At 38.7% G+C, this 23,316-nt stretch overlaps 1 protein-coding gene across 1 annotated transcript; it reads right to left on the minus strand.

Moving 5' to 3' along the window:
- Positions 1 to 1,177: 1,177 nt before the first annotated feature.
- LOC110524694 (uridine-cytidine kinase 2-A) lies at positions 1,178 to 17,721 on the minus strand. Its single transcript, XM_021604553.3, has 7 exons — positions 17,543 to 17,721; positions 9,311 to 9,470; positions 4,028 to 4,124; positions 3,807 to 3,949; positions 3,410 to 3,507; positions 3,189 to 3,237; positions 1,178 to 2,731 (listed from the first exon to the last, which is right to left on the minus strand). The coding sequence occupies exons 1-7, from the start codon at positions 17,639 to 17,641 to the stop codon at positions 2,595 to 2,597; spliced, it is 783 nt and encodes a 260-aa protein (XP_021460228.1). The 5' UTR covers positions 17,642 to 17,721; the 3' UTR covers positions 1,178 to 2,594.
- Between the last annotated feature and the right edge of the window lie 5,595 nt (positions 17,722 to 23,316).

Genomic DNA, 23,316 nt, shown 5'->3' on the forward strand with positions numbered 1-23,316 from the left:
TTACTTTCAAAGTGAGTGTTCACACTGAGGCCGTTGACATTACTTACTCATGGGTCCACTGTTACAACCTGATCATGGAACAAATGTAGTTCAGTAGCTAGCTAGCTCTTGCAAGTAAGTAACTCATATCATGTCATTGAGTTGAATTGCCAGACAAAATGTGTTTTATGTACAGCAGATTTCATCACCAACATTGAAGCTAAATTTATACAATTATACACAAAGCAACATTTTAATGACTGAAATACAGATAATCCACATCAACAGCCTTTGGACCATATTACATTTTTTGCAAAGGAATGCAGTTGTTACTGAATGTTTGCTAGATGGCTGCCTATGATAGGCATTGCTTGACTGGCCTTTTGAAGGCCTTTGAAATGAAAGGTCATGTACATTGAATTCAAGTTAGGGCATTTCCTCTACATTTTAGACAGGCATGGTATTGCTAGTGTTCATGGTTATATTCATGTTCAAAATCTCTCAACTTCCTGAGCTGACATTCTAATGATCAATTCACTCTCTAGTTCTACATCTCACAAAGTAGATAGCCTAATCATGGAGTCAACATTCATGCCTTTATGTACGGCAATTGCAGAAGTCCGATTGTATGCTCATACATTACTTTAGAAACCATTTCTCATTTCAATAATCGATCAATCCGAAGCCAATAAACAAAGGGTATGATGATGCACGGATGGACTGCGGACGACACTCATGTGGGTGGCTGTCTCAACATTGTGACATGCCCATCATTGGCCCTCGAAATGTAAACAAAACTACAGTATACACTTTGCATACAGGTACCATAAAGAGGTAGGAAACATAGCACAGCAGTCAGGAGTTTAGTACCCATATATTTCTGAAAGCAAAACAATCTATTGTGATTTTAGGCTACCCTATGCAATGTAGTACAACCTTGAGTAGAACACTAATAGCATGTCAGTCAGTGAGGGAGTGTTCATAAGACCCTAATCTCACCCTTCTAATCAGTCTGGAAATATTGCAGTATATTTTTTATTTAATGTGAATAAACAAACACGATGGAGCAATTGAATGAGAATAAAACTAAATTAATTAACGGAGAGTTTAATACCAAAGGAAAATGTTCTGGGTACAATGTTCTGGGTTCATGCAAAATTGTAGAAAATAAGAATAGAAAAAATACAAAAAACAGGAGTTTTACATTGATGAACTACACTGTTTAATAGCAGCAGTAAAGAGCAATGAAAGGTACTAATGCTTGAAGGGTGAATTGTTACTAACGTAGAAAATAAGATGGAGATTATGTCCTATTTAAGTGAAAATTGATCTCAAATTAACCTGCAATTCAGAACAACCTACAGTATATATAGCCTTGGCCTAAACATTGCTATCAAATGTTAGCTGTTCAAAAAGAGGCAGTTGCAGTGATCTCATCCTTCAAGAGCATTAGCTTTTATTAATGAAAAAAAGTTGAGTTGGAACCACAAAGAATTCAATAGACATGGGGGCTTTACAAACTCCCCTGTCTAGGGCTTTAAAAGAGGGGCCATGGGCACAAGTACAGAACACTTCATTTTTTGGGTGGGGTTGTCAGTCCCCATACACAAAACTGGCCGAGGTAAAGATTGATTGACGAAAAAGACAGTCTCAGTTTTGATGTTCTCAAATTCAGGTTGTTTGTTCAAGATGAATGGTAACAAGCAAATACTGTGAAACTCAAATTACTGAAAACGAGCAACATCAATAGAGTAAATAATAAGAAATACATTATGTACAAACTACGAACACCATTTTGATTTGTAAAGTCAAGTATTTCAGTATTCTTTTTAGATTGAGACAACGAAGTTGCATTGACCCACTGGATTGGTCAGCAAAGGCAGATAATCTGTGTAGGGCCTGAGAAAATGTTCCCTTTAACTCAATAAGAGCATGCTTGTAGCAGTTACTAACACTTCACCTCATACGGAGTCTCTCTATGGTGCGTCAGAATGTGTAACGAGGGACTACAGTACCTTGACAAGTGAAAAGATCTTCATCTATACATAGAGCAGGCTCAGTACTATGTATGGCAGGCACATGTCCTGTATTTAGTTTTGCATCTTGGTTCTTGGATAGTTTCCAAAATAATGGTGTGTGTGTGTGAGATAGTTCCCTCTAACATATCAAATCTGTCACGCGTCCTCCCTCCATTCCAATACAACAACAGTAAAGACAGACATGACCAATCAAAAATGCACTGACCACTGAACGCACACCAACGTCTCAAGCTCAACCCAGATGAACCATCTTCCTCCTTATTTATTCACATCTGTAAACTCAAATTTAATCCAGAAGAAATAATAAAAATAGATAAATAAATAAAATAACTGCTGCACCTTTGACCTGAAACAGTTCCAAAACAAACAGCTAATCCTCTTCCTCCCTTTTCAAAAATGTCATCCTCCAGTACAAAAAAAACGATATCAAATGAAGGTCTTGCAGCTTCTTGCTAGAGAAATAAATAATTCTGGTTTTTAAATACAGTGTTGCGGACAGGCAGTAGGTAGGTATGTACAGGTGAGCCCTCCTCTCCTCTACCATCGATCCCTGGCGCTGAGAGAGGGACGGTGCAGTCAGTGGGGCCGACTGCTAGACTCAGACACCTGCCGTTTACGGGGAGTACCGTAACCATTAAGGCTGCTGTTCAGGCGTTTGGTCAGACCACCGTTCAGAATGTCCTGGATGTGCTGAACTATAAGGTTTATGGCAACTGTAAGGAGAGGGAAGAAAGCATTCAGAGGGCATTGAAGGATAATCTCCCAAGGTTTTCCATTCCTCTCTTATCCAGATAAAATGAAAGCAGAACAAGTTCCAGAATTTAAAAGCATCACAATTTCACTAATAAGGCCTGCAAATAAGTGAGAAATCTACAGTTGACCTTGCCATTCCAAAACAGAGACAGTCAAACATTCCCAGGACAAAACAGTCAATCTAGTCTGATTTCCATAGCATGTCACACCATCTATCTCAGAACAGAAGAGCCATCACTTACAGTCACATCAGCCTTTAGTAAGTTTACTATCGCAGGGTAAGAGACTGCACTGATTACCAACGTAAATAACAGACTATGGGGAGCAGTGTTCCAATAATGAGTCAGTTTGTCACATACCAGCATACTTGCTTGCTTACATAAGGCAGCCATCTTGAGAAACAAGTCAACAACTCACCAAGATTATCTGCTCCTCTGGGAATGATCACATCAGCGCACTTCTTGGTCTACAGATGGTGAAGAAATAAATATGATTAGTAATATGATCTGAACCAGGGCAAGGGGGTTCAATACCTTTCAAGAGGAGGTCCATCCGTGCAACAACTAACAATGACACAAATAGATTGATCCAAGGTTGTTCAAATATTTGTTGTGGCAGTATCATAGCTAGGTACTCACTGGCAGACAGAACTCCTCAAAGGCAGGCTTAACAAAGGTGATGTATTGCGTTAGCACCTGCTCCAGATCCCTACCTCGCTCGCCGATGTCTCTGAGCACTGAGGAGGGAACACAGAACAGGAGTGGAGCTGTCAGTATGATTTTTCCGGGATTCTTAAGAAGCTAGTAGGCATCTACATCTTTTGTCTGTAATGTCTTTTCAATATATGTCGGACCCCAGTAAGACTAGCTGTCGCCATTGGCGTCAGCTAATGGAGATTGTAATAAATCAAAATCATTCATGTCCTCCAGGCCCGATATTGGAAGCCCACTGCTGTCTTAACAATTCACAAGTATAAATTCACATGTTTGATGCATTTCACCCAATGAAATGGGAAATATATGTCTATCGTTTTACCTCTGCGTGAGAGCCGTGTGTCTGCGTCTGTGTCCACAAACAGCTTCATCTGGAACAGGTCCCTGATCTCCTGAGAGTAGAACATCAAAATGCCCTCGAACAGCACCACGTCTGCTGGGTACACCATTACCACCTCCTCCTTCCTGATACACACCCACCGGGGAGAGGACAATGTGTATGAGGTGTGTGTGTGTGTGTGTGTGTGTGTGTGGACCACTAACCTGGAATGGGTGACAAAGTCATACACTGGGATTTGCACTGTTTTGCCCTCCAAGATGTCCCACAATGTTTTCACGATGAGCTCGTTGTCAAATGCATCTGAGAAGAGGAAGAGAGAGGACAAAGGAACTCAGAACCATGGTGTGTCTGTGTCTCCATGTCTGCTGGTGCCACCGTGCCAGACCATAGGATCTAGATCTATCCCCACAAAGAGATGACATGTGGGATAGAATACATGCTGATATGGCTGGCAGATGCATGCTGGCCAGCCAACCCTTACAATATATGCCAGAATCAGAGCTAGCCAGCCAGCCCAGACTGGCTAAGATATATCACACACAGCCAGTCAGTCAGTCAGCCAACCAGTCAGTCAGCCAAGACTGACTAAGATATGACAGCCAGCCAAACACAAAGCCAGACTGCAATGACTAAGACATAGGTTGTGTCCAAAAAAGCAAACTATTCCCTATTTAGTGCACTACTTTTGACCAGGGCCAGGGCCCATACAGTATCTACACACTGTCTGAGACAGATGGCTGAGTATCTACTCTGAGACAGACTTTCAACACAGCAGTCTATCGCTGGCCATCAGGGGACATTCAGAAACTTTTGTTCTCCCCTGGAATTCTGATCATTCTACTTCTAAGAACTGGAGGGGAAAGCCAAACAGAAGTATTCCACATTATGAAACTCATTTGAGTAGAAACAAAATCATGCAACCATTTGTTTTCAATGAGAGAAGAGCAAGGGGAAATGAGAGTGGAGTCATCTTTTACACTGGAAACCAACAGATACAGTACCAGTCAAAAGTTTGGACACATTCAAGGGTTTTGCGCTTAGCTTTCAAGGGTGGCTACTTTGAAGAATCTCAAATATATTTTGATTTGTTTAACACTTTCTTGGTTACTACATGATTCAATATGTGTTATTTCATAGTTTTTATGTCTTTACTATTATTCGACAGCATAGAAAAGAGTAAAAATAAAGAAAAACCCTGGAATGAGCAGGTGTGTCTAAACTTTTTACTGATGCTGTAGCTACATTTGATCATTGGTCAAATATTCCATACATAAATAAAAATAAAAAAGGGTAACTATTTAGTAACTGACCATTTAGTAACTATTTAGCAACTGACTATTTAGTAACTATTTAGCAACTGACTATTTAGTAACTATTTAGCAACTGACTATTTAGTAACTATTTAGCAACTGACTATTTAGTAACTATTTAGCAACTGACTATTTAGTAACTATTTAGCAACTGACTATTTAGTAACTATTTAGCAACTGACTATTTAGTAACTATTTAGCAACTGACTATTTAGTAACTATTTAGCAACTGACTATTTAGTAACTATTTAGCAACTGACTATTTAGTAACTATTTAGCAACTGACTATTTAGTAACTATTTAGTAACTGACTATTTAGTAACTATTTAGCAACTATTTAGCAACGGACTATTTAGTAACTATTTAGCAACTGACTATTTAGTAACTATTTAGCAACTGACTATTTAGTAACTATATAGCAACTGACTATTTAGTAACTATTTAGCAACTGACTATTTAGCAACTGACTATTTAGTGACTATTTAGCAACTGACTATTTAGTAACTATTTAGCGACTGACTATTTAGTAACTATTTAGCAACTGACTATTTAGTAACTATTTAGCAACTGACTATTTAGCAACTGACTATTTAGCAACTGACTATTTAGTAACTGACTACTTAGTAACTGACTATTTAGCAACTGACTATTTAGTAACTATTTAGCAACTATTTAGTAACTGACTATTTAGTAACTATTTAGCAACTGACTATTTAGCAACTATTTAGCAACTGACTATTTAGTAACTATTTAGCAACTGACTATTTAGTAACTATTTAGCAACTAACTATTTAGTAACTATTTAGCAACTGACTATTTAGTAACTTTTTAGCAACTGACTATTTAGTAACTATTTAGCAACTATTTAGCAACTGACTATTTAGTAACTATTTAGCAACTGACTATTTAGTAACTATTTAGCAACTGACTATTTAGTAACTATTTAGCAACTGACTATTTAGTAACTATTTAGCAACTGACTATTTAGCAACTGACTATTTAGTAACTATTTAGCAACTGACTATTTAGTAACTATTTAGCAACTGACTATTTAGTAACTATTTAGCAACTGACTATTTAGTAACTATATAGCAACTGACTATTTAGTAACTATTTAGCAACTGACTATTTAGCAACTGACTATTTAGTGACTATTTAGCAACTGACTATTTAGTAACTATTTAGCAACTGACTATTTAGTAACTATTTAGCAACTGACTATTTAGTAACTATTTAGCAACTGACTATTTAGCAACTGACTATTTAGCAACTGACTATTTAGTAACTGACTATTTAGCAACTGACTATTTAGTAACTATTTAGCAACTGACTATTTAGTAACTGACTATTTAGCAACTGACTATTTAGTAACTGACTATTTAGCAACTGACTATTTAGTAACTATTTAGCAACTGACTATTTAGTAACTATTTAGCAACTGACTATTTAGTAACTATTTAGCAACTGACTATTTAGTAACTATATAGCAACTGACTATTTAGTAACTATTTAGCAACTGACTATTTAGCAACTGACTATTTAGTGACTATTTAGCAACTGACTATTTAGTAACTATTTAGCAACTGACTATTTAGTAACTATTTAGCAACTGACTATTTAGTAACTATTTAGCAACTGACTATTTAGCAACTGACTATTTAGCAACTGACTATTTAGTAACTGACTATTTAGCAACTGACTATTTAGTAACTATTTAGCAACTGACTATTTAGTAACTGACTATTTAGCAACTGACTATTTAGTAACTGACTATTTAGCAACTGACTATTTAGTAACTATTTAGCAACTGACTATTTAGTAACTGACTATTTAGCAACTGACTATTTAGTAACTATTTAGCAACTATTTAGTAACTGACTATTTAGCAACTGACTATTTAGCAACTGACTATTTAGCAACTGACTATTTAGCAACTGACTATTTAGTAACTGACTATTTAGCAACTGACTATTTAGTAACTGACTATTTAGCAACTGACTATTTAGTAACTATTTAGCAACTATTTAGTAACTGACTATTTAGTAACTATTTAGCAACTGACTATTTAGCAACTATTTAGCAACTGACTATTTAGTAACTATTTAGCAACTGACTATTTAGCAACTGACTATTTAGCAACTGACTATTTAGTAACTATTTAGCAACTGACTATTTAGTAACTATTTAGCAACTAACTATTTAGTAACTTTTTAGCAACTGACTATTTAGTAACTTTTTAGCAACTGACTATTTAGTAACTATTTAGCAACTATTTAGCAACTGACTATTTAGTAACTATTTAGCAACTGACTATTTAGTAACTATTTAGCAACTGACTATTTAGTAACTATTTAGCAACTGACTATTTAGCAACTGACTATTTAGTAACTGACTATTTAGCAACTGACTATTTAGTAACTATTTAGCAACTGACTATTTAGTAACTATTTAGCAACTGACTATTTAGTAACTATTTAGCAACTGACTATTTAGTAACTATATAGCAACTGACTATTTAGTAACTATTTAGCAACTGACTATTTAGCAACTGACTATTTAGTGACTATTTAGCAACTGACTATTTAGTAACTATTTAGCAACTGACTATTTAGTAACTATTTAGTAACTATTTAGCAACTGACTATTTAGCAACTGACTATTTAGCAACTGACTATTTAGTAACTGACTATTTAGCAACTGACTATTTAGTAACTATTTAGCAACTGACTATTTAGTAACTGACTATTTAGCAACTGACTATTTAGTAACTGACTATTTAGCAACTGACTATTTAGTAACTATTTAGCAACTGACTATTTAGTAACTGACTATTTAGCAACTGACTATTTAGTAACTATTTAGCAACTATTTAGTAACTGACTATTTAGCAACTGACTATTTAGCAACTGACTATTTAGCAACTGACTATTTAGCAACTGACTATTTAGTAACTGACTATTTAGCAACTGACTATTTAGTAACTGACTATTTAGCAACTGACTATTTAGTAACTATTTAGCAACTATTTAGTAACTGACTATTTAGTAACTATTTAGCAACTGACTATTTAGCAACTATTTAGCAACTGACTATTTAGTAACTATTTAGCAACTGACTATTTAGCAACTGACTATTTAGCAACTGACTATTTAGTAACTATTTAGCAACTGACTATTTAGTAACTATTTAGCAACTAACTATTTAGTAACTTTTTAGCAACTGACTATTTAGTAACTTTTTAGCAACTGACTATTTAGTAACTATTTAGCAACTATTTAGCAACTGACTATTTAGTAACTATTTAGCAACTGACTATTTAGTAACTATTTAGCAACTGACTATTTAGTAACTATTTAGCAACTGACTATTTAGTAACTGACTATTTAGTAACTATTTAGCAACTGACTATTTAGTAACTATTTAGCAACTGACTATTTAGCAACTGACTATTTAGCAACTATTTAGCAACTGACTATTTAGTAACTATTTAGCAACTGACTATTTAGCAACTATTTAGCAACTGACTATTTAGCAACTGACTATTTAGCAACTGACTATTTAGCAACTGACTATTTAGTAACTATTTAGCAACTGACTATTTAGTAACTATTTAGCAACTATTTAGCAACTGACTATTTAGTAACTATTTAGCAACTATTTAGCAACTGACTATTTAGTAACTATTTAGCAACTGACTATTTAGTAACTATTTAGCAACTGACTATTTAGTAACTATTTAGCAACTGACTATTTAGCAACTGACTATTTAGCAACTGACTATTTAGCAACTGACTATTTAGCAACTGACTATTTAGTAACTATTTAGCAACGGACTATTTAGTAACTATTTAGCAACTAACTATTTAGCAACTGACTATTTAGTAACTATTTAGCAACTGACTATTTAGTAACTATTTAGCAACTGACTATTTAGTAACTATTTAGTAACTGACTATTTAGCAACTGACTATTTAGCAACGGACTATTTAGTAACTATTTAGCAACTGACTATTTAGTAACTATTTAGCAACTGACTATTTAGTAACTATTTAGCAACTGACTATTTAGTAACTATTTAGCAACTGACTATTTAGTAACTATTTAGCAACTGACTATTTAGTAACTATTTAGCAATGTATCCAGATGTATAGATAAATAAATAGATGAGCTAAACACCTGGGTGGTCGAAGTTGAACTGTCCCTTCAGTGCCTTGGCCTTCTGGTCCGGAGTAAGGACCCTGTAGAAGCTGTCTTGGCTGAGAATGGCCACCTGGCGCTGGTGATGGTCAATCTTGTTCTGGCCAAGCAGCTCCATGATCTTACCGCAGACAGAACTCTGTCCGGGGGAAGAGGAGGATGAGGGGGAGGAGAAGAAATAGAGAGGATATCAAGTTATTAACAGTCTGTCTGGTTGTGATCTGAAGTAAGTTGTGATGTGTTCATTGAGATTTGGAGATAAAAGCATGTCAAAAATATGAATGTGTCATAAAACATACGTTGATATACCAGACTATGACAGAGATGGATGCAGTATATTAGAAGACACATTTGCAACTATGCACAATAGCTCAACGTGTGGTCACCTTTCCTGATTTTCAGCTGACTACAATATGCACGGTTAAGACCGTAACATACATTTTAACACATGAAGTCCAAACCAGACATTAACATGTATTTGCTTTGTAGTAAAACCAGACATTAGCATGCGTTTGCTTTGCAGTAATTTCCTATAGATAAATGTAGAAAATTTGTGCAGAGAAAAAATGCAGATAAGAAATTATTTAACCCTTTCACATGTAGAGCCTCTAGCCCTGCTCAATATGCCTTAACCAACCATTTAGTTTCACATCCCACATATGCGGTGACATCAACTGGTTTAAACGTCTCTAGAGACAATCTCTTGCTCATCATTACTCAATGCCTAGGTTTACTTCCAATGTACTCACATCCTACCATAACTTTGTCTGTACATTATGCCTTGAACCTATTCTATCGTGCCTAGAAACCTGCTCCTTTTACTCTCTGTTCCGAACGTACTAGATGACCAGTTCTGTTAGCCTTTAGCCGTACCCTTATCCTACTCCTCCTCTGTTCCTCTGGTTATGTAGGGGTTAATATAGGCCCCGCAGTGCCTAGCTCCACTCCTACTCCCCAAGTGCTCTCATTTGCTGACTTCTGTGACCGTAAAAGCCTTGGTTTCATGAATGTTAACATTAGAAGCCTCCTCCCTAAGTTGGTTTTATTCACTGCTTTAGCATACACTGCCAACCCGGATGTCCGAGCCGTGTCTGAATCCTGGCTTAGGAAGACCACCAAAAACCCTGCAATTTAAATCCCTAACTACAACATCTTCCGACAAGATAGAACTGCCAAAGGGGTCGGTGTTGAAATCTACTGCAGAGATAGCCTGTAGAGTTCGGTCTTACTATCCAGATCTGTACCCAAACAATTTGAGCTTCTACTTTTAAAAGTCCACCTTCCCAGAAAGAAGTCTCTCACCGTTTCCGCTTGCTATAGACCACCCTCTGCCCCCAGGTGTGCCCTGAACACCATGTGTGAATTGATTGCCCCTCATCTATCTTCAGAGCTTGTGCTGCTAGGTGACCTAAACTGGGACATGCTTACCACCCCGGCCATCCTACAATCTAAGATAGATGCCCTAAATCTCACACAAACTATCAATGAACCCACCAGGCACAACCCCAAATCCGTAAACACGGGCACCCTCATAGATAACATCCTAACCAACTTGCCCTCCAAATACACCTCTGCTGTCTTCAACCAAGATCTCAGTGATCACTGCCTCATTGCCTGCATCCGTAATGGGTCTGCGATCAAACGACCACCCCTAATCACTGTCAAACTCTCCCTAAAACACTTCAGCGAGCAGGCCTTTCTAATCAACCTGGTCCGGGTATCCTGGAAGGATATTGACCTCATCCTGTCAGTAGAGGATGCCTGATTATTCTTTAAAAGTGCCTTCCTCACCATCTTAAATAAGCATGCCCCATTCAAAAAATGGAGAACCAGGAACAGATATAGCCCTTGGTTCCCTTCAGACCTGTCTGCCCTTGACCAGCACAAAATCATCCTGTGGCGTTCTGCATTAAAATCGAATAGCCCCCGTGATATGCAACTTTTCAGGGAAGTTAGGAACCAATATGCACAGGCAGTTAGGAAAGCTAAGGCTAGCTTTTTCAAGCAGAAATGTTCATCCTGTAGCACAAACTCCAAAATGTTCTGGGACACTGTAAAGTCCATGGAGAATAAGAGCACCTTCTCCCAGCTGCCCACTGCACTGAGGCTAGGAAACACTGTCACCACCGATAAATCCACTATAATTGAGAATTCTACGGCTGGCCATGCTTTCCACTTAGCAACCCCTACCCGATCAACAGCCCTGCAAACCCCACAGCAACTTGCTCAAGCCTCCCCATTTCTCCTTTACCCAAATCCAGATAGTTGATGTTCTGAAAGAGCTGCAAAATCTGGACCCCTACAAATCAGCCGGGCTAGAAAATCTGGACCCTCTCTTTCTAAAATTATCTGCCGAAACTGTTGCCACCCCTATTACTAGCCTGTTTAACCTCTCTTTTGTATCGTCTGAGATTCCCAAAGATTGGAAAGCTGACACAGTCATCAACCTCTTCAAAGGGGGAGACACTCTAGACCCAAACTGCTACAGACCTATATCTATTTTACCCTGCTTTCCTAAGGTCTTCGAAAGCCAAGTTAACAAACAGATAACCGACCATTTCGAATTCCACCATACCTTCTCCACTATGCAATCTGGTTTCAGAGCTAGTCATGGGTGCACCTCAGCCACGCTCAAGGTTCTAAACGATATCATAACCGTCATCGATAAGAGACAATACCCAGCAGCCGTCTTCATCGACCTGGCCAAGCCTTTCAACTCTGTCAATCACCACATTCTTATCGGCAGACAAAAGCCTTGGTTTCTCAAATGATTGCCTCGCCTGGTTCACTAACTACTTATCAGATAGAGTTCAGTGTGTCAAATAGGAGGGCCTGTTGTCCGGACCTCTGGCAGTCTCTATGGGGGTGCCACAGGGTTCAATTCTCAGGCCAACTCTCTTCTCTGGATACATCAATGTTGTCGCTCTTGCTGCGGGTGACTCTCTGATCCACCTCTACGCAGACAACACTATTCGGTATACTTCTGGCCCTTCTTTGGACACTGTGTCAACTAACCTCCAGACGAGCTTCAATGCCATACAACTCTCCTTCCGTGGCCTCCAACTGTTCTTAAATGCAAGTAAAACTAAATGCATGCCATTCAACCGAACGCTGCCTGCACCTGCCCGCCCGCCCAGCATCACTACTCTGGACGGTTCTGACTTAGGTATTTGTAGTTGTCCACATATTCTAGGTGTCTGGTTAGACTGTAAACTCTCCTTCCAGACTCACACTAAGCATCTCCAATCCAAAATTACATCTATATTCGGCTTCCTATTCCGCCTCAAAGCATCCTTAACTCATGCTGCCAAACATACCCTCGTAAAACTGACCATCCTACCAATCCTCGACTTTGGCGATGTCATTTAAAAAATGGCCTCCAACACTCCACTCAACAAATTGGATGCAGTCTATCACAGTGCCATCCGTTTTGTCACCAAAGCCCCATATACAGTGGGGGCAAAAAAGTATTTAGTCTGCCACCAATTGTGCAAGTTCTCCCACTTAAAAAGATGAGAGAGGCCTGTAATTTTCATCATAGGTACACTTCAACTATGACAGACAAAATGAGAAGAAAAAAAATCCAGAAAATTACAATGTAGGAGTTTTTATGAATTTATTTGCAAATTATGGTGGAAAATAAGTATTTATTGCCTTACGTCCCTTATCCTACCTCATTTGCACACACTGTATATAGACTTTTTCTACTGTATGTTTGTTTATTCCATGTGTATCCCTGTGTTGTTGTATGTGTCGAACTATTTTGCTTTATCTTGACCAGGTCGCAGTTGTAAATGAGTTCTTGTTCTCAACTAGCCTACCTGGTTAAATAAAGGTGAAATAAAATAAACATCCTCTATGCTGTTCTGGAACATGAATTGTGGTCCACCTGACATTCCTTTGCATGTAATATTTCTTGGTATCATACCCCACAACAAATGGAAGAGACTAAACTACCAGTAGAGCCACCTGTTCATCAGACAGTGTTTTTTCTTATTCTGACAAACTTTACAGTTTAGGAATTGTGTATGTGTGTATGGCTGTCTGCGTGCCAGTGTGTGTGTGTGTGTGTGTGTGTGTGTGTGTGTCCATGAAGTCTGTAGGGCCCAGGCTGCAAATTATTAGTTAAATGGATGAGAGTGTGACCAGGACTGGTGACAAGCATTTCAGCTGGCAGCCAGGGAGTAGAGCTCAGAGATGAGAGGAATGCTCAGTATGGATTAAACACACAAAGAAGGCCAAGTATAGTCCCATCAAAGAAGGTATTATTGCACAGCCATCTTGTGATATCCCTTCTTCTTTTACATCCTTGAACTATTCCCTCTGAATGTAGAATAATTTATAAACTTGTATTGACTCAACAGACATATTTATTCTGCTTTATCTTCTTGAAAATATATTTACCCTGTCAGAGCTCTTTCCAAGGAGGCACTTTTGTATTCTTCACTGATGGCTAGCATGCATTTTCCCCTTCGCTGCAATACATGCATTTTCCCTTATGCAGGTTCACCTAGGCCTATTGTCTGTTGCCAGTTATCTCTGGGTTTTTTTTATCTCTGGTAAGCCTGAAGTAAGCAGTTAGATTATCATAACAGTTGACTGGTGGCACGTGTAGGTTCAGTGGTCTACGAATAGTGCCTTGCTATTGGCTGACTGACATCCTGTTGTCTTCTCTGGTGTGTCTCAGACTCAATTAGGGTCAGGGCCGCCTTAAAGGGACATTTCAAAAATGTTCTACTTCATATTAATCATCTCCAGCACCACCCCAACATCAACATATGTAAAAATGGCACATTTCTGTTTAGTAGTAAATATATGGAGGAAGATCAGTGTTTCCAGTGACATCAACCAATTAGTAGGCAATTAGTAAATGGGACAATGTGTGCATGACCCCCTTACAAACAGGCCCATTTTAAACACATTCTTGCCTGATATGCCTTTTATACCTCCCGTGGACATGCCAGCATGCTGGTGACGAGTGGTAGTAGTGGTGTGCAGATGTGGTTGGGCGTTTATTTGAATAAATCCATTGAATATACACCATCAAAATGATTCCGTTATAAATTTGTTTAAGCAGATCCTAAGAAACATTACAAGACTAATAAAATATTTCAAAAGAACAGAAAAGTATATTTTGAGTTTAATTAGGCATTACGGGTCTGTGCAGCCATGGCTGCCCCATCCAAATAATGATAATTTGTTTGTTATTTTGTTCATTAAAACAGACAAGAAACACCTATTCAATCACAGTCAACACACATATTTTATATTAAGAATATTATGGAATATAATATTATGGAAGATATTTTCCTGACAACTTGTGTCACGTGAACATGTGGAACCGCTTTCATATAAAAAAAGTGATATTTTGCTTTTTTAAATCCACGTTTCATTGCCTTCCTACCCCCACTCCACTTTGTTAGGGAGCAGGCATAGGGTTTTATCTTCTCTCAGGGAGACAGTGGAAAAACAGAACACAAGACGTAACATTAACTTCCTTCAGAGGGGCCGGGGGGGGGTTAACAACATTTCTGAACACCTGTCAAATGACTCTGTTGTTTCAGTCAAAATAAGGTTACCTAAAAAAGATCTCCTAAAAATTGGTTAATGTAAACAAGCCTCGATGCATCTGAAAGGTCATAACAGTTTACCTAACCAGACAGACAATTGTGAATATTTTCTAGACTAAGACAAAACACAGTGGGCTAGATAATACAGATATCACTTTATCACTTCATAAATCATAGTATGACTTTGGCATGGTTGAATTCGGCCTACTGTGTCTTGGGAAAAAAATATATATATGTATTGAACCATGACTAACAGTAGCCTACATTGGAAAAGAAGCAGCTGGCTGATGTAGGCCGAGCCTTTATTATATATAGAATATACTAGATGACTGACAGGGGGCGCTGTTTTGAAGTCACTGCATCCCCATTTTACTATTCCCCCACCATTGTAAAAAAGATTTTGAAAGCTATAAAATGCATTTATTAATGTCTACATTAGTTTTGCCACATTTATTCAATTGCAGTCACTTTAATGCATATACCTTAAATTATGTCAGCTAAATATAGGACTAAAAAATAAGAATATAGAAAATACATTTTCCTTAAAGTAGTTTTTTTTAGAGAGTAGGCCTGCTAATGTAACTGTCCCCACTATAACAAAACCATTACCCTTTTTCAACTATAGGTTTTATGGGTATTGTGACACCTCCGCTATGGGGCTCTATAGGAATTGATGGTATTCTACAATATTTCAATTTGAGGTCAAACAGGGAAATGGTTCTAATTGTTTTTCCCCATAGGGGATTTTAGAAACACTTAACATAAGGGATGTGTTCTTTGTAGGCTTACTCTGGAGTGACATTTTGATAACCATGTAAATCTCTTTCGGGACAAGGTGACTTTTATCAATATATTCGGCTCTATTTACTCTGATTTGAAAATGCTAAACAGCATCAAAGACTACAAATTCCTGCACCTCACCTCTAGCTGACATCTTTGCTAACAACTATTGTGTCAGTTTAAAACTTTCACAAGACAGTTCACAGAATTTTCAATTTAAATGTAGCCAATTTATTCATTACTACATTTAGCTAACATTAGATAGTTAATCCAGAGATTCTTACATTTGCCTCTATTCGGCAGGCTCATTCAGATCATCATGACATTTGTAGTTCTTTATGATAGCCACATTAGCAGCTAATTAGCATTTCATTTGTTGGGGATTTATTATTTATTTACCCCTGACGACGCCAGGCCAATTGTGCTCCGCCCTATGGGACTCCCAATCACAGCCGGTTGTAATACCGCTTGGATTCGAACCAGGGAGTCTGTAGTGACACATCTAGCACTGGGATGCATTGCATTAGACTGCTGCGCCACTCGGGAACCGATTGATAATTTATTGATAAAATTAATCACCTTGTTCGTAAGATATTTGCATGTTTATCAAAACGTCACGCCAGGGTAAGTCTACATGAAACATAGGGGATTTTAGAAACACTTAAAATAAGGGCTAAGAAAAATGAATGGCGGAAAAACAATTGGAACCATTTCCCTGTTTGACCACTATGTTATGATTATTATGACTATTATTATGACTAATTTATGGAGGACTGAGTCTTCTGAGGAATACCAATATGGCAGACCGGAGGCTTCAAAACCTCTCATTGGCCAAAACATAGCAACTGAAATCTAGTGTTCATATACATTATTTGCTGTTACACTAGAATGGGGTCAGTGGCACAGTAATGTGTATTATGGCGAATATGCAGTGTTTTTACTGATCGCCAGGCACAATCAGTTGGTCTTGTTGACGCAGTCAATAAACAATAACACTTGGTTGGATAACTGTATGGCTCTTATGAATAACAAACAATTAGTTCGTAACGGATTGTATGTGAATGTCACCGCCAAGATATTTGTCGGGAGAAGACACCGGCTTTGTCCTTCGATCGCTCACGTAAACTGTTAAGATATCGGTTAGATTTCCCCACCCCCACGATGGTCACTGTCTCCGAGCGAGCGAAGAGTTCTCAGAAACATAGCAGATAAATTGTTGCTACTTGGATTTCTTTCTTTCTACATTATAGAGCGAGAATGACAGCCATCCAAGATTCCATCGGATGGAATGACCAGCAGCATTAGCCAGACAGCTGTGACATGCCTCCCAACAAAAGGTGCTGTAAGGCTGGGCTATATTTTAGATAGGCCGATTAGCTATAGAATATTGTACAGCCTACATTGAAATGATATGTAAAAATAATATATCCGAAAAGACAGGATAAAAATGGGCCATCTTTGTTTAGCAAAGTATTGATTTTCTGTATGGGTTGTCATTAATACCCTTTCTGAATTTAAATATTCCTAGTCAGAATAGATTAATCGTGAAATCCACGTTTCAAGGAGGTTTGTGGAAATGTTGAATTATTTGTACACTATTTGATAGGGCTATTAGGACAGTGGGCTAAATTCTTGCCAAACAGTGGCCTATACCTATTATCTTAACTAACTAATGTTTTTCCAGAAATTATTAGAGAACAAACTAGCTTTGAAGGAACAAATGTGACATTCATTCATTGGTCTATCATGAACCACGCGGTCAGTGCGTTCTCATATTTCAACCACGTTGACAATTCCATGTCACTGTTTACAGGCTAGAAAAACAGGACATTTCTAATTCATAGACAATCTTAATGCCAACCTTGCCGCTGGCAGTCCCTCCTGCTACCCCGATGAGGAAAGGTTGCCGTGTAACGTTTTCGACTTGACTGTCCAGTCTTGTCTCGCTGTCGCCTGCCATGCTTGCTATAAACGCATACTGACGCACGGAGACGGTTTTGCCCCTCGACTGCGCTCCTCCCTTTTTTCAGTTGTGCATTTGCTTTGATGCTCTGAGTGTGCGTGGATTTCAATCCAGTTTTTTTGTAGCCTGCTTGAAATGCAGAGCGTTTACATAAGGTTTTACATGTTTTTGAAATTATCAGAACTCTATGTATCAGATAGGCCTATCGCTACATTTGATTGTCAGCTCAGACACATTTACAATCGTTGTAGTGTGTGCGTGTGAGAGAGAGAATCCCTCCCCCTAGAGACAACTGCGACAACATAACCAACAAAAACGGGTCACAACTCCTGCAGCTCTCTCGCATGCTGGGTATGTACATAGTCAACGGTAGGCTTCGAGGGGACTCCTACCATAGGTACACCTATAGGTCATCCCTTGGCATTAGTACTACTTCATCACTGACCTCAACCCAGTCTCTCTCTGAGCGTTCAGTCAGTCCACTGACACCCCCATCAGATCACAGCAAAATCACAGTCTACTTGAAAAAAGCAATACTCATCCAAAAGGCATCAAAGCCAAAGGAACTGAAGACTATTTAGAAATGCTATAGTTGGAAGGAAAGTAGTGTGGAAACCTACAAAAACAAACAATTGGGCAACAACAAATTCAATCCCTTTTAGACAAATTTCTGGACAAAACATTTCACTGTAACAGTGAAGGTGTAAACTTGGCAGTAGAAAACCTAAACAGTATATTTGACCTCTCAGCTTCCCTATCAATCTAAACAATTCAAGCAGACAACCTAAGAAAATTAACAACATTGACAAATGGTTTGATGAAGAATGCAAAAACCTAAGAAATAAATTGAGAAACGTATCCAACCAAAAACATAGAGCCCAGAAAACCAGGGCCTACGCCTTCACTATGGTGAATCACTAAAACAATACAGAAATACACTACGGGGAAATGAAGCGACAGCACGTCAGAAATCAGCTCAATGTAATTGAATAATCCATATAATCTAACCACTTGGAACACACTAAAACAAACAACAACAGGAAGTGTAATCTCTCCAAAACAGAGATGTATGGATAATTATTTTATTTAACTAGGCAAGTCAGTTAAGAACAATTTCTGATTTACAATGACGGCCTACCGGGTTAACTGACTTGTCCAGAACAACATATTTTTGCTTTGTCAGCTCGGGGATTCAATCCATAAACCTTTCGGTTACTGGACCAATGCTCTAACCACTAGGCTACCTGCTGCCCCAAAGCACTTATCCAATATGTTTGTCTCTATAACAAAGAACAAACAGCAAAAACATATACATGATCAAATACAAATCTTCAAATCAACTTTTAAAGATTACCAGAACCCACTCGATTCTCCAATTAAATTGAATGAACTACAGGACAAAATAAAAACCCTCCAACCCAAAAAGGCCTGTGGCATTGATGGTATCCTAAATGAAATTATAAAATATACAGACCACAAATTCCAATTGGCTATACTTAAACTCTTTAACATCATCCTCAGCTCTGGCTTTTTCCCCAATATTTGGAACCAAAGACTGATCACCCCAATCCAAAAAAGTGGAGACAAATTTGTCCCCAATGACTACCATGGGATATGCATCAACAGCAACCTTGGGGAAATACTATGCATTATCATTAACAGCAGACTTGTACATTTCCTCAGTGAAAACAATGTACTGAGCAAATGTCAAATTGGCTTTTTACCAAATTAACATACAACAGACCACGTATTCACCCTGCATACCCTAACTGACAAACAAACAAACCAAATCAAAGGCAATGTCTTGCTTTGTTTATTTCAAAAAAGCGTTTTATTCAATTTGTCATGAGGGTCAGCTATAAAAATTGATTGAAAGCGGTGTTGGGGGAAAAACATACATTATAAAATCCATGTACACAAACAACAAGTGTGCTGTTAAAATTGGCAAAAAAAACACATTTCTTTCCACAGGGCCGTGGGGTGAGAGAGGGATGCAGTTTGAGCCCTACCCTCTTCAACATATACAGTGCATTCGGAAGGTATTCAGACCGCTTGACTTTTTCCACATTTTGTTACGTTACAGCCTTATTCTAAAATTGATTAAATAAAAACAATTCCTCATCAATCTACACACAGTAGCCCATAATAACAAAGCAAAAACCGTTTTTTTTTAAAACTTTTTGCAAATATATTAAACATAAAAATAAAATAAAATACCTTATTTACATAAGTATTCAGGCCCTTTGCTATGAGACTCGAAATTGAGCTCAGGTGCATCCTGTTTCCATTGATCAACCTTGACATTTCTACAACTTAATTGGAGTACACCTATGATAAATTCAATTGATTGGACATGATTTGGAAAAACACACATCTGTCTATATCAGGTCCCACAGTTGACAATGCATGTCAGAGCAAAAATCAAGACATGAGGTTGAAGGAATTGTCTGTAGAGCTTTGAGAAAAGATTGTGTCGAGGCACAGATTTGAGGAAGGGTACGAAAACATTTCTGCAGCATTGAAGGTCCCCAAGAACACAGTGGCCTCCATACTTCTTAAATTGAAACAGTTTGGATCCACCAAGACTCTTCCTAGAGCTGGACGCTTAGGCCAAACTGAGCAATCGATGGAGAAGGACCTTGGTCAGGGAGGTGACCAAGAACCCGATGGTCACTCTGACAGAGCTCCAGAGTTCCTGGGAGAAGGGAGAACCTTCCAGAAGGACAAGCATCTCTGCAACACTCCACCAATCAGGCCTTTATGGTAGAGTGGCTAGACGGAAGCCACTCTTCAGTAAAAAGCACATAACAGCCCGCTTGGAGTTTGCCAAAAAGCACATAAAGGACTCCCAGACCATGAAAAACAAGATTGATTCTTTGGCCTGAATGCCAAGCGTCACATGTGGAGGAAACTTGGCACCATCCCTATGGGACTGGGAGACTAGTCAGGATTGAGGGAAAGATGAACGGAGCAAGTAATGGGATCCTTGATGAAAACCTGCTCCAGAGCGCTCAGGACCTCAGACTGGGGGCGAAGGTTCACCTTCCAACAAGACAACAACCCTAAGCAAAACAGCCAAGACAACACAGGAGTGGCTTCGGGACAAGTCTCAATGTCCTTGAGTGGGCCAGCCAGAGCCAGGACTTGATCCCAATCTAACATCTCTGGAGAGACCTGAAAATAACTGTGCAGCGACGCTACCCATCCAACCTGACAGAGCTTGAGAGGATCTGTAGAGAAGAATGGGAGGAACTATGTTAATAAAGGTGTTCAAGCTTGTATCATCATACCCAAGAAAACTCGAGGCTGTAATCACTGCCAAAGGTGCTTCACAAAAGTACTGAGTAAAGGCTCAGAATACTTATGTAAATATAATATTTCAGTTTTTTTTTAATTATACATTTGCAAACATTTCTAAAACCTGTAGGTTAAGGCTGTAACCTACCAAAATTTGAAAAGAGTCAAGGGGTATGAATACTTTCCGAATGCACTGTATATCAAATAATTGGCGAGAGCACTAGAACAGTCTGCAGCCTCCCCTACTAGAGGTTTGAAGTCAAATGTCTGCTGTTTGCTGATGATATGGTGCTTCTGTCCCCAACCAAGGAGGGCCTACAGCAGCACCTAGATCTTCTGCACAATTTCAGTCAACCTGGGAAAAACTGGCCCTGACAGTAAATCTCAGTAAGACAAAAATAATGGTGCTCCAAAAAAGGTCCAGTTGCCAGGACTGCAAATACAAATTCCATCTAGACACCGTTGCCGTAAAGCACACAAAAAACAATACATACCTCAGCGCCACAGGTAACTTCCACAAAGCTCTAAACGATCTGAGAGACAAGGCAAGAAGTGTATTTTTATTTTTTGACCTCTTTTTCTACCCAATTTCATGATATCCAATTGGTAGTTACAGTCTTGTCCCATCACTGCAACTCCTGTACAGACTTGGGAGAGGTGAAGGTCAAGAGCCATGCATTCTCCGAAACACAACCCTGCCACAGGAGTCAATAGAATGTGATGGGACATCCTGGCCGGCCAAACCCTCCCTTAACCTGGATGACACTGTGCCAATTGAATTAGGCCGATAACCACTAATTATCCAAATCCAGAAAAGAGCAATTACAGTTGAAGTCGGAAGTTTACATACACCTTAACCAGATACATTTAAACTCAGTTTTTCACAATTCCTGACATTTAATCCTAGTAAAAATTCCCTGTCTTAGGTCAGTTAGGATCACCACTTTATTTTAAGAATGTGAAATGTCAGAATAATAGTAGAGAGAATTATTTATTTCAGCTTTTATTTCTTTCATCACATTCCCAGTGGGTCAGAAGTTTACATACACTCAATTAGTATTTGGTAGCATTGCGTTTAAAATGATTAACTTGGGTCTGTCACACTCATCGTAATGATTAGACCAAGGCGCAGCGTGAGTAGAGTTCCACATGTTTTTAATAAAACCGAAACTCAGCAAAACAAAACAAACAAGCACAAACAAAACGTGAAGCTACTGGACTGTGCACTCAGGCAACTAAATGTAGACAAGATCATACGAACACAAAGGGGAAATGGCTGCCTAAATATGATCCCCAATCAGAGACAACGATAAACAGCTGTCTCTGATTGGGAACCATATCAGGCCAACATAGAAATACAAATTCACCTAGATGACCCACCCAAGTCACCATCATGCCCCAACCAACACAGAGAAAAAAACAGCTTACTATGGTCAGGGCATGACAGGGTCAAACGTTTCAGGTAGCCTTCCACAAGCTTCGTACAATACGTTGGGTGAATTTTGGCCCATTCCTCCTGACAGAGCTGTTGTATCTGAGTTAGGTTTGTAGGCCTCCTTGCTCGCACACACTTTTTCAGTTCTGCCCGCACATTTTCTATAGGATTGAGGCCAGGGCTTTGTGATGGCCACTCCAATACCTTGACTTTGTTGTCCTTAATCTATTTTGCAACAACTTTGGAAGTATGCTTGGGGTCATTGTCCATTTGGAAGACCCATTTGCGATGAATCTTTAACTTCCTGACTGATATCTTGAGATGTTGCTTCAATATAGCCACATAATTTTCAACCTCATGATGCTATCTATTTTGTGAAGTGCACCAGTCCCTCCTGCAGCAAAGCACCCACACAACATGATGCTGCCAGCCCCGTGCTTCAAGGTTGGGATGGTGTTCTTCGGCCTCCCCCATTCCATAAAAATGTAGCTCTATAGGAGAAAGCCCTGCCTCCAGCTGTTTACTTAGAAATTCTAGGGACAATTAGGAGGCCTGCGTCTTGTAACCGTAGCGTACTTGTAGGTATGTACGGCAGGACCAAATCGGAAAGATAGGTAGGAGCAAGCCCATGTAATGCTTTGTAGGTTAGCAGTAAAACCTTGAAATCAGCCCTTGCCTTAACAGGAAGCCAGTATAGGGGGGCTAGCACTGGAGTAATATGATCAAATTGTTTGGTTCTAGTCAGGATTCTAGCAGCCGTATTTAGCACTAACTGAAGTTTATTTAGTGCTTTATCCGGGTAGCCGGAAAGTAGAGCATTGTAGTAGTCTAACCTAGAAGTAACAAAAGCATGGATACATTTTTCTGCATCATTTTTGGACAGAAAATGTCTGATTTTTGCAATGTTACGTAGATGGAAAAAAGCTGTCCTTGAAACAGT

Source organism: Oncorhynchus mykiss, chromosome 5 (genome assembly GCF_057628025.1).
Source record: "Oncorhynchus mykiss isolate SJ-2025 chromosome 5, ASM5762802v1, whole genome shotgun sequence".
Taxonomy (NCBI): Eukaryota; Metazoa; Chordata; class Actinopteri; order Salmoniformes; family Salmonidae; genus Oncorhynchus; species Oncorhynchus mykiss.